Genomic DNA, 13,294 nt, shown 5'->3' with positions numbered 1-13,294 from the left:
GGTATCTCATGTGAAAATTTACCACAATTATTTCCATATTTTTCCATTGAAAAATAAAATGATATTTCCACCCCATTCCCCTTTTGATTATTTTTTTCCTTTAATGACTTTATTTTCAAGGAAAGATAAACAAATGGAGCTGATAATGCAGTCATTTTTCTAGGAGAAGACATAGAGAAGAGGGTGGAAATGCTGAAAAAGGGGTGGACATATCATTTTCTACTAAATCTCCAAACAATTTGTCTGCCTTACCCTACCATGAATGGATCCTAGACCAAAATTCTCTTCCACTGGACAATCCTAACTCTCCCACTTGCCAGGATTTGTTTTTCCACCGATCTACGGTGAGGATCAACAAATACATGGTTTGGATCATTTAAAAAGGGTTCCCCACCTCACTATTACCAGCACTTATTTTTCCTTGGAAAATTGGGACAAACTTCATACTATTCTTCCTTCTCTTACTTTTCTCTTCCTTTTTTTTTTTTTCCATTTTCCAATTAGGTATGCTTGAGAGCACCTTTGACCTGAAAAATACTTTGTTTTCTCATTACTCTTGCATTACTAGGTCTTGGTGGGCTCTGTACCAAGACCCACCACATAGATATTGCAACCTAATGGAGGCCAAGGCTCCCTCTCAATAGCTTAAAAACAAAGTGTCTAGTAGCCAAGGTGGGCCCTATTTGAAACTTTAAATGTGGAATTGATGGATAATAATAAGGAGATAATGCACAAAACAGTAAGAGACATGGGAGAATTAAAGAGTCATTGGAATTAAATTTTACAATGAAGACAATTTGGCCTTCTTTTTCTTCCAATTGACAAAAAAAAAGTATATAAGACTTGTGCTAGGAAGATAAGGATGTTTTGTGGGCCAGATCATAGAGGTGGTATGGCCCACATGCCGGCGCTCTATAGTGTCCTCAAATCATTTTTCTTTTTAACTTTTTGCACTAGAGAAATTCTCTAGTGGGGGTGCGGCCTCGGTGTGATACAACGAGATGAGCCGACTCCGGAATGAGGTGCAATTTGGGTTGGGTTGGGTTGAGCTTTTGCTGAAAAAAGAATTGGAATCAACCCAAACCTGACTCGATTTTATTATAAAAGCTCAACCGGAATTCCAAAAAATCGACCCTACTTGCACCCCTAGCATGATGGGACCCATCATCAATTTAGGGGTGCAACTTGAGTTGGGTCGGGTTGAGCTTTTGCTGAAAAATGAATTGGAATCAACCGAAACCTGACCCCATTTTATGATAAAAGCTCAACCCGAATTCCAAAAAATCGACCCTAGTTGCACCCCGAGCATGATGGGGCCCATCAGTCAATCACCATTAAGTGGAAGTGCAACCACACTCTTCATATTGTGCAAATGTATTTTTCCATTAATATGATTGGCACTATGGTTAAACGATCCCTGCTCAAATAGTTAAAAGTTTTTCCTAATAAGAAGGAAATTTCCGCAGGAAATATTTTTCTTGCAATCCAAACGGTGCCTTAATTTACTCGGAAATTTGCTTGCACATATCTGGCATGAGTCTGTGTGCACGTCTCTACGACCAGAATTTTCGGTGGAACATGAATCCGCGTTGAAGGTTTCTAATCAACACAAAATAGAAGTTCAAGGAGGGGCATTTTTTTACTCTCTCTCTCTTGTGATCAAGACCTAGGAAGATAATGTTTTGTAGAATGGGGCATTTGTAGGGATTTTTCCTACACATTTTGCTTCCATGGGCCAACATTGGGCCCCCATTTTTTTCACTGGGTCTACCCTTCTTATCTTGGGCTTTTTTCTGGACATTTTGCTTCCAAGAGCCCACATTTATTTTACTGGGTCTATCCTTCTTTCCTCTTTACCTATAAAAATATTTTAAAAAAAATCTTTCTTTCCTCTTTCTTCAACTCTTCTGCCCATATTCTTCGAGATTTTATATGATGCCTGCGGATATTTATGCGTATTTTTATAAAAGCCCCACCTTGTTCGAAGATTCAAACCGTTCATTTGGATCGCCCCAACAAATAGAAGTTGGGCCCCAAAAACTATTCCCAGAGGATGATCCTAACCATCCGATCTGTAGTGTTTTGGGGGCCCAACTTCTATACGTTGAGGCGATCCAATTGAACGGTTTGGATCTTGGAACAAGGTGTGCCCCACTGTACTTCTTGAAAAATACGCCCTTGCACAGACATCGTATAAAAACTCCCTATACTTCATATCTCCATTTTATTTCTTGGGCCACTTTCATTCATTGGGCCTCCATATTCTCCAATATACCTTTATATTTGGGCCCTCAAATCAGGCTACTTTGCTGTTAGCCCATGTCCAAGGATCCCCTAATGAAGACCTAATGTTGTCAAGCCCACATCTGATACTACTGGGTGGGATTTGGATCCTACAGCAAGACCCCCTCTAGAGTATTAATGACTACCTTTTGTTCTAGTATATATTCACCCCCTCTAGTGTACATTCACCCCCTTGTGTTCTTTGGGCCAGTCCCCCTCTAGTGTATTAATGACTACCCTTGTACCCTACAAGGGGGTGGCCCAAGGAAGAAAAAAGGGCAAATATACCATTTCCCCTACATTATTGAGTTGTGACTCTTAAACACAAATGCTTTCATATCTTTCAACCCTCATTTATGAACTCATATTCTTCAACCTCCTACTCTCAAGCTCCATCACCTTTTCTGAAGACCATCAATATATTCTGAAGAGCACAGCCTTTTTCAGCAAGAAATTTAGCAGTACTTAGGGATCCACACATGCGAGTCCCTCATGGCTAGATCTCCGAACGAGGCACGTACTACACCTAAATCTTTACAATTACATTGTGATTGAATTGAAAGAAAGAGGATTGATACGCTGAAGGAGTTGTGGACTAGTAACTCCTTGGTGTTCATATCGTTGTACTGCTGGTAAAGGTGGACAAGTAAGATCAAAGACAGAAAAGATGGGAGCTCAAGGGACAGAAAACATAAAGGATAAAAGAATTCTGGGGTTTTGGAGTTTTGATCCATTTTTTAAACTAGACCCAATATAAGTTTTAATAAGCATCATATATAGGGGTGGCAAAATTGGCCGAACCGAACCGGAACCGAGCCGAACCGAAAATTCAGTTTCGGTTTGGTTAAACCAAACCGATTCAAATTTTGGTTTGGTTCGGTTAGGGGATCAAACCGAACCGAAACCGAATATTTCCAATGATTATGAGTAAGGTGTGGCAAAATTGGCAGAACCGAACCGAACCGAAACCGAACCAAAAATTCGGTTTCGGTTCGGTTTCAGTTTGGTAAAACCAAACCGATTCAAATTTTGGTTTAGTTTGGTTTGGGGGTCAAACCGAACCGAAACCGAACCATTGCCACCCCTAATCACATAAGCTTCTAATTCAAATCAAAGTCTGGGTTTAGAGAGAGCTTAAGGTTTATCTAATTAGGATTTAGTTAGAATTAATATTTATTCGAAATATACCTCTAAATTCTCTGTATTTTTAAAATATTGAAAAATAATTGATCCAAATATTTACAAATGTGCCTTTAATAGCCATTGTTCTCTTTAATTAGTACTTGAAATATTATATTTCTTCTCATTAAATATTTATTTAAATGACGAAAAACTAACTTTAATCACTTTCAATATACTACCTAACTCTGATCACTCATAATGACACCTAGGTGAGACCTCCCAGGATGAACATCTTCATAAGACTGAGATCACCATACCAAATCTCTATCTCATCATCAAGGGGATATCCTAACTCAATGTAGCCTACCTTAGAAATGTATGATGTACATTGAAGTAATTTAGCTCTAATCTAATATGAGTTGTATAGGTATTTTTTAAGCTTTTTAATATCTTTTATGTGTCACTTACATGGCTTAAACCAAGTTGTGGGCTCCCTTTGGGTTTTGCACAAAAAGGAAATTAAGGACCCGTTTGGATACCTCTCATTTTGTATTTAAATTTGGAATTGAGTTTTGAATACAAAATGAATAGATCCGGTAGCTCATGTAGAGGGAGAGAGAGGGAGCGAAGGGGGTACTTCCTAGTGGAGGGGAGAGGTTGAGGAGCAAACAGGGTGAAGGAAACTGCAGATCTGTGGATTTCAAATTTCTTATTTCCACAGCAAATTTATAAATCTGATTTATTTTCACTGTCAGCTGCTGAATTAGAAATCCAAGAATTTGATCCGGTCCAAATTACAATGCAAAAAGGGCTGCAAATGTGAGAAATCCAAATCAAAATCTTCTCGGCATCCAAACGGGCCCTAATATAGAAAATTCCAACCAGAAGATCATCCTTTCTTTCCTTCCTTCTCTCCATTTCTTCCTAACTTTCTACTTCTCCTTTTTCTTCCCCCAATCTTATCTTCTCTTATAGTCTGGAGACTTCTTTCAAACTCTTGTTATTGGCTTATATGATCGTATAAAAGTAGGTTCCTAGATTTTTTTAGGATTTAGGGATGAAGGAAAACAATCTAAAGCAACAGAAGAATCCAAACTAGCTTTAAGGTTAGTTCTTTTTGTTTCTTTTTTTTGAAGAATGCTTCAAGTGTAATTATTTTCTGTGATCTAAATCATAATAGAGGAAGAAGAGTAATCAGAAAGTTGTATCGACAATGGGAACCAGTCACAATAACCATGGAAAATACAAATTAGAGTTATGGCATCTAATCTTGTAATGAGAGAAATCCAAGAATTTCTGGGGGTACCAGCATGAGAAAAAAATGGTTGAAGAGTCTATTATTTGAAAGAGAGTGAAAAAAACCCGAAATCCGAGGCATTGCAGTTGGTTTGAATTTGACCGTGGCGTATCTGGAAACAATATTTGATTATTTCTCCAGTCTAAATGGGACCTTATTTTAATTTATTTTTTTTATTGATGATCACCACATTTAGACTACGATAGAAATTACCTTGAATGGGTTCTACCCACTGGATAGGGTATTTATTGGGAGTAAAAACAGTTGGGTTATATGATAGGAAAAGTGAAAAAATCCAGCAGGTGAAATCCATCCCATTTTTTTAATGGCAAAGAATTATACTAATAAAGAATGAAACCGGAAAGCAACCAGAAGATAAAGCAAAACAAAAACATGACAACCCAAAACGAAAAAGAATGGAAAAGCCAATCCAAGACCCATCAAGGAGTTCGGAAATTTAAGATTTCCAATGATGCCACATAAGTTTCTTCCTTGGTTAGCCTATCGGCCTTACTATTAGCCAACCTTCTCACATGATTAAAGGAGAAAGAGGATCCTGCCACTAAATCGAAAACCTCGTCAATTCAGTGTTCAAAACGCCAAGGATGAGAGAGACTCCCTTTCAACCATTTTGTATCATGCAGGGAGTCACCTTCCATTACTACCTGATCTAAGCATGCTCGGCTCAATCAACCTGATCCCTTGAAGCACAGCGATCTCTACCTCATTGGAGTCTCAATTCCTTGAAGAACAAATTCCTATGGGACCTAAGAAAGCCCATATCGTTGTACCATCATGATCACACAAAAGTCCAACTCTAGTAGGCTCTGGGATTTCTGAGGCTTGAGCTGTCAAAATTCAACTTGAAATGCATGTCCACGATATTGGGAGGATCCCATGCTTGAATAGTGACCAGCCTCTATTCATTGCTGCTGTATACTTCAAACCATTCACACCATAAGTCATATGCTGAAACAAATCGAAAGCTAGGTAGGGCCCTAACCCTAGAGATGGCCAAGGCGATACTTTAGTGAAAATCCATCCCATTTAGACCTAGAAAGTGAGAATCTCAACATTATGTCACGCTGCTCCATCCGACGGAACCTAATATCAGGCGAAGCCTTCTATTTCAAAAAAATATATATTTAACCATACGGGGTTAGCACGTCAGCCGGCATCGTGGGTTTGCTTCCCATAGACACGAGTTCGAATCCCCAGGCTTATCCGATGCATGTGATTTACAGGTTGTGGGTTTGCTCCTCATAGATACGAGTTCGAATCCCCAGGCTTTATCCGATGCACGTGGTTTACGGGTGATTGTAGGGATTAGTCCGGCACATATTTTTGTGAAAAAAAGCAAGAGGGTAGAAGTACTAGTGGGGCTCACTTATCTAATCATCCTAACCATGTATTTGGTGGGGCATTGGTATGGGTGGGCCATGAATCAAATTCCACTACCGTTGGATGATTTTAACCCTCTAATTTATGATTGTTTGACACAGAAGAGATACACCACCAATCTTGGTTACCATACAGTTAGCCCTAATGGGCATTTATATAGAACACTCAACATAACCATAGAAAGTGAAAAGGATTTTTTATTTTATTTTGGCAGAAAGTGATAATGATTGAAATCCTAAATAATGAATCTACTTTAGCTGTTTAATCTATTCAAACTATATAACCCACCACCACACAATCGTATTCAGGGTCACATATTAGAGGGCTAGAATGGTTCGATGAGTGGATTTTGATGGGCTATAGCCCATCCATACCAAGGCCTAACAAATAAATGGTTTGAATTGTTGAAAAAGTAGGCCCATGATCTGCATCATATAAGAACCCTAAGTTTAATACCCATGCATTGGCCCACCCCCACACATTCCAAATGTGTGTGAGAGAGAAAGAGAGGCCACAATTATGAATGACCTGACAAATCACTTACAAATTAGGCGAGACAGAAACCACCTTCTCACATGCCTCTTGCATTTTATCTTTTCCATCATTATAATATATTCATGCTTCCTTCACATGCACCCCTGAAAATGACTTTACTCTGCTGGAAATGATATTTCCACCCTCTTTTTGATCCTTTTTTTCCCAATAATTGACTTCATTTCTCCCTTTTCTTCTTGTTTTTTTCTTTCGGATGATTCGTGAATTTGTAATAATAGATCTATGCGGTAGTTCACGAGAGGTATTTGCGAAAACAACCAATAACTCCAAAAGCTTAAGCTGTTGGTGATGGCTTTATTTAATCGTTTATACTATAAAACTCCCCCTCACGTGTGGCCCCTCTTTTAATTTGGGGTTGCCCTACACGTGGCACATATGGCCCATTTTTGGTTGGCCATTACATGTGTATTTATAGAGGAATGCAAGACTCGCATTAGCCCTTGCAAAAAAAGAGAGTAAAGGGCTCTCCCATTGGTCAAAATCCAATGACAACAACACTGTCATTGGATTTTGACCAATGGGAGAGCCCTTTACTCTCTCTTTTTGCAAGGGCTAATGTGAGTTAAAATCCGGCATATTTATAACAACAAGGAGTTTGAACCCAATTTGTTCTGATGCCAAGTGAAACAACCAATTACTCCAAAAGCTTAAGTGGTTGGAGTTGGTGTTATTTAATCATCTATAAAGATTAATCAAGGGAAATGATAAATGCGTCCCTTTTCATCACATGAGACACCCCACTGCGGTGTACGTGGCAATCAAATCCGTTGAATCCTTCTGACGTGAAGTACATCAGCCCCTCCGTAGTCATTGATTCACTGCTGCTTGGTGTCCCGAGTGATGAAAAGGGGCGCATTTATCATTTCCCTTAATTAAATGGTAATTTCACATGGTATTAGAGCAATTGCACCGGGTTCAAAGACTCCTTGATACTAAAAATCCACATGTAATGACCAACCCAAGAGAGGGGCAACATGTGCCACATGTAGGCTGTAAGCCAACCATAAAATGAGGTGCCACACGTGTGGGAGAGTGTTAAAGTATAAAAGATTAAATATATTAAAAAGAGGCATTCTAAACTGAATGGCGCCCTTGCAGAAATGGAGTGAAAGGGCACCCCCATTGGCTGCAAGGGATGGTTGTGCATTTAATGCACTTTGACTTTCAACCCTCATAAATGCACATATGTTCCTTACATCCAATAGGGGTGCCCTTTCACCTCATTTCTGTAAGGCTGCCCTTCAGTTTAAAATAACTCTATTAAAAATCCACATATAATAGCCAACCCAAAAGAGGGGCCACATGTGCCATGTGTAGGCCAACCCTAAAATGAGTGGCCACACGTGCGGGGGAGTGTTAAAGAATAAAAGACCAAATAACACCATCTCCAACCGCTTAAGCTTCTGTAGTAATTGGTTGTTTCACAGTATTCTTGTTGAGTGACAATTAGAAAGAAACTTTTGAATGCTAATGCAAAGTACACCAAAAAAATTCAATGGGGCCTACATTATTGGATGATCCAAAGAGTTCATTTGTTGGGCCTCCACCCTCTGATCTTATAATATTTAAAAATGACAACGCAGTAAAAAAAACCTCTACAGATCGGAGGGTTAGCATCACCTTATGGAGATCGGTTTATGGGCACATCCTTTTTAAGTTGGGGCCCAACAAATGAACACTTCGGATCAACCAATAGTATGGACCCCGCTGATTTTTTTAGCTGATGATTACTATTGTGTAACTAGTGAGGGAAATGGTATATTTTTCCTCTTTTCTTCCCTGGGCCTCCCCTTGTAGTGTAAAAACTAAAATCAGAATTTAAATGAGATGGGTTTGATGTACCTTTCACAATGGCTTGTGCTTGAGCGCGTATAATCCGACGATCCTCGTAGCTTTTTTGAGCACGGCGTCGGCCCAGAAACGCCCCTTGATACTTTTCTTACCTTGCACATCAATAGGTCTATGTGAAACCTCTCAAAAGTGAACTCCCTCTCTCTCTCTCTCAATGAGTTCTAGTGTTGTGGTGTGTGGCAAGAAGGACCAAGAGTCTCTTTTATATGCAAAAGCTCTCATAGAACTTTCCTAGAATGCTCAAATCCGTTTGGCAACTTTAATCAAAGTAGAAAGTTCACTCATAAAGTGAATAAAGTATGTTTACTGTTTACTCATAAGAGAGATGGGTTTGATGTCGTCTAGACGTAACTATATAAGTAAACATACTTTATTCTCTTTATGAGTAAACATACTTTAATCAACTGTAGACTTTTTACAAACTTTCCAACAGCAAGCTCACCTTATTTTTTTATTTTTTAACCAGCTATAAACGCTATCACGATTCCCAAAATGATCAACAGCCAATTAAAATTAAAAAAGTGTAAGATAAGGGAAGTTCATCCCCATTATCAAAACAAGGTGATATCAATCAAGGGTGCAACTTGGATCGGGTCGAGTCAAGCTTTTGCTCAAATGAATTAGACTCAACCCGAACCAGAACCAATTTTATTGTAAAAACTTGACCCAAAATTCTAAAAGAAATTGCCACGAGTTGCACCCCTAATATCAATAGCCTTGATTTATTGGTTGATTTCTTCTAATTATCAATGTTCCTCTCGACACAAAAAGAGGAATGTAAGAAAAACACTTTCCATACATAGATTTTATAATCCAGGATTGTAACATCTTGGAGCTTACAAGCTAAAACCTAGGTTTTATAAGCTACAATCTGGATTTTACAATCCTAGATTATAGAATCCAGGTTTTAGCTTATAAAATCCATGTACCGAAACTGTCAGTTTTGGCGTAGAGAACTCTCACATACCAAAAATTTATCTATCTAGATATAGATCTGCCCCTTCTAAGATCTCTTGATTATAGAATAGAAGGTGGTGATTTTATTGACCAGGTCTTCAATCCAAATTACTAATTAGAGTCTCATCTCTGATCTAATCATGTCTTAGTTTCAAAGAAAGCAAATCTCCTTTTTAAGAAGCTTAACAAACCCCCTCCCCTCCCCAAAATAAAGAAACCCAACACAAAACAAAAAGGAAACCCTCTCTCTCTCTCTCTCTGAGAAAATCCCATATCTCTCAACCCCAGAAGAAAAACAACAGCGTGCAATACTCCGCTTTTGCAGGTCCTCCATTCCCACCAAAACCCTCGCTTAAAGCAAACCAAAAAAGAAGAAAAACAAAAGGAAAAAAGAGCAGAAGAGAAAGAAGGAAGGAGAAATAAGAGAAAAACCAACCATTTCTCCTCTCTTTCTTCTCTTAACTCATCCTCTTTTTTCTAGGTTTTCATTTTTCTCATCTGGGTTTTCATTTTCCTCATCTGGGTTTTCATTTTCCTCATCTGGGTCTCTTCCTAATGTGGCCAAGATGGGGAAAATCCCCTCGCCGGAATCCCTCTCCTGTTTCATCATCTTTCAATTTACCAACATTCAAAGACGTTTATAATCTCTGCAAAGAAGAAAACGAGTCACAACCCCAACAACAACCCAACAAACCATCCTCCATCTTCCACCGAGTCCGAATCGCCGCCACAACTCTCCGCCACTGGAACTCGCTCCCATCCATACTCGACTCGCCCCAACTCGGCTCTTCAAACCTCGACTCGCACCGAGTCAACTCACCCCTACTCGACTCACCCCAGCTCGACTCAGAAACCAAAACAATACTTCCCGAGAAGAGGATCGTAGTCTATTTCACGAGCCTCCGAGTCGTGCGAAAAACGTTCGAGGATTGTAACACCGTCCGATCGATCTTAAAGGGTTTTCGGGTCTCGATCGACGAACGAGATCTATCGATGGATGCAGGGTTTTTACAGGAATTACAAGGGATTTTGGGTATTAAGAAGCTGACCCTACCAAGGGTTTTTATTGGTGGGAGGTATTTTGGTGGGGCCGACGAGATTCGGCAGCTTAATGAGACTGGAGAGCTGAAGAAGATCGTTGATGGGTTACCTTTGGTGGGGCCCGGGGTTTGTCAAGGATGTGGAGGGCTACGATTTGTTCTCTGTGACACTTGTCATGGAAGCCATAAATGCTATTTTGAGAAAGGGGGTTTTAGGGTTTGTACGGTTTGTAATGAGAATGGTCTTATCAGATGCCCTGATTGCCGTTGATTTACTTGAAAGAGAGGAAAAGAAGAAGATACAAGGGAGAAATGGGTTTTCTTCTTCTTCTTCTTCTTCTTCTGATTTTTTCTTTATTTTTTGGGTGGGTTTTTGTTCATTCATTTCCTTGTTGTTAAGCATGGGAAGTGAGTGGGAAAGAAGTGTGAAGGCCTCCTTTTTGGGAAAATGAAAGTTATTACTATTAGAGATTACTTAATTTGTTGTGTCATGTGAGTCTATCCCTTTCTATTTATTTTAATCAATATTTTGAAAAGCCAATGTTTGGGGGGTTTATTGGCTTAGAAATTAATTTCCATTTTCCTTTTACAAAATCAAAATCAAAATCAAAACTTGCTTGGTTTTTGCTAATAAAATGTACCGTATGGCGGAAATGACACGGGTGCGAATTAAAGGGAAAATGCTAGAATCTATTTACTATCATGGTTGAAATGAAAATTTTATTGAATTTTTGGATTAAGGGCCCGTTTGGATACCTCATATATTGTATTTGGATTTGGAATTGAGTTTCGAATACAAAATGAATAGATCTGCCAGCTCATGTTGAGGGAGACAGAGAGGGAAGGTGTACTTCCTTGGATACTTCCTACTGGAGGGGAAGGAAACTGCCACATCTGTGGATTTCCAATTACTTATATCCACAGCATATTAGGAAATCTGATTTTTTTCACTGTCTGTTGCTGATTTGGAAATCCAAATCAAGATCTTCTCGGGCCCTAATTTCTTCATATAAATTGGGTGTCGATCCGCTAATATTTCATGCCAGTTCATAATTGTCTAGTTTTGACAAATTGTTGAGAATTATGCTTAAACATGGTGTGTCAAGAGCGGGTTGAAATCATTATGATGAATTGATATATTAAGACAAATTTAGGGGATATAGCTTTTGAGGTGATAAACATTGTTTGAAAATTTTAGTCTTCAACTAATCTGCATTTAGATTGTTGGAATAAGGAATGAGAATCGATATCCTATTTTGATTCCCTTATAAACATAATAAAAATAAATTAAATTAAAAAAGAATACTAGGGACCATCGCAGAAGGCACTTCGCGGAACGGCTGTTGCATTAAGAGCGCAGCCACATCAGATGAATTAAATGAATAAGACAAAAATATGTTTGTAAAAAGCAAGGCATTGACCATCTATAGGTCAATGGGGATACTAGATCTATTGGCTAGTTGTAAAGGAAGATGTGTTTGTAAGAAATGTGTAAAATGTCCCAAAAAGATCTGAAGCAAAGCTTCTTTTCTGTTATATAATTCACCAGTAAGGGATTTGGTAGGCAATTTTGCATTAGGCCATTTCCCAGCTCACTTTTGCAGGAGAAAACAACCACCTCAGTTGAATTAAATAAATAAGACAAAATCTACTAAAAAGTGAGCCTATGTGGCAGTTCTGAGCAGTGAAATTGCCTAGCAAATCCCCATCTGTAAATGTTTAGATTCTTTGTATAGTGGAGTGATTTTACAATAGGGCTCACATGGATGAGACAGCTATAAAGCTATGAAGTGGGCTCTTCCTTTTTTTTCTTTATTCTTCTTCTTCTTCTTCAATAATTTCAACCACCAAAACATCATGAGTTGAGGTATGAAAACATTTTGGTTTCATTGAAATCAATTTCAATGGTGGGGCCTACTATGTAATATTGGGGATGCTTGAAACTGTGTACACTGCAGTTCTATGAAATTGGTGCAGTACACCCCCTTGATTTTTTGAAATTTGTTTCCTGGCCCACTCAACTTTTATCTGCTTCTTGGTGTGAGAGAAAAAGATAAAGGTGGGGATAAGGAATGTGAATAGAGGAACATGGAGGGATTTAGAGCTCTAGTCTCTTCTTATTTCTTTGTCTCTCAACCAAGGGTCATGGAGAATAAATAAAGTTAGGAAAAGTGATGTTCAAGTTCTCATGTTCTGATGGATAAGGCCCTCCCTCCATCTTTACTTTAAACTTTTATATTTGGCTGATACAGCTCCAAGGAAGCTAATTTCTACCTTGTAACGACCCATTGAAAGAAAATATAAACTAAAGATAGGAGTGGATCTAATAGAATCAGGGGTCTTTCTCGGTTTTCCTTCCCACAACAACCCACCTTCCTGGTGAGCAACTAGGCAACTTTCCCAACAAATAGCAGCACTAGCTAGGCAGTTCATTGAAAGTAGACAGTTTCCTAGCTTTTCTAATTAACTTTATTAACCAAGTAAGTTAACTTTCATTAATCACTTTCTAAGTTAGGTAACTAGAGAAAGTTATCTTGGCAATTCATTTGGTAAAACAGCAACATTAGAGCTCAAAAGTTTATTTCCTAATTATCTTTTAGCTTGGAAGATTAAAGCAAAATCAACTGTTATTAATAAACTTTAAATTATTTTTGAATGATAAATTAACTTTAAAGTTAGGGAAAGTTAACTTGGTACTTAATTTGGTAACAAAACCACATGAGACTATGAGAGCTCAAAACTTTAAATCCTGAGTAACTTGTAGCTTAGAAAATTAGAAGAAAATAAA

General features: G+C 38.5%; 1 protein-coding gene and 1 long non-coding RNA gene across 2 annotated transcripts; one reads left to right on the top strand and one right to left on the bottom strand.

Moving 5' to 3' along the window:
* Positions 1-4,996: 4,996 nt before the first annotated feature.
* LOC143885415 (uncharacterized) lies at positions 4,997-8,802 on the bottom strand. Its single transcript, XR_013253268.1, has 2 exons — positions 8,501-8,802; positions 4,997-5,634 (listed from the first exon to the last, which is right to left on the bottom strand). It is a non-coding gene; the product is annotated as an uncharacterized LOC143885415 (long non-coding RNA).
* Positions 8,803-9,659: 857 nt separating this feature from the next.
* Positions 9,660-10,985, top strand: LOC143885407 (Glutaredoxin family protein). The gene has a single exon (XM_077389568.1). It carries the CDS (start codon positions 10,022-10,024, stop codon positions 10,775-10,777), a length of 756 nt encoding a protein of 251 aa, XP_077245683.1. The 5' UTR covers positions 9,660-10,021; the 3' UTR covers positions 10,778-10,985.
* The last annotated feature ends 2,309 nt before the right edge of the window (positions 10,986-13,294 follow it).

The sequence above is a fragment of the Tasmannia lanceolata genome, unplaced genomic scaffold (assembly GCF_043159265.1).
Source record: "Tasmannia lanceolata isolate RefF3 unplaced genomic scaffold, GAP_Taslan_0.1 ptg000002l, whole genome shotgun sequence".
NCBI lineage: Eukaryota > Viridiplantae > Streptophyta > Magnoliopsida > Canellales > Winteraceae > Tasmannia > Tasmannia lanceolata.
The sequence above is the reverse complement of the archived record's forward strand: the minus strand, read 5'-3'. Positions and strand labels throughout refer to the sequence as shown.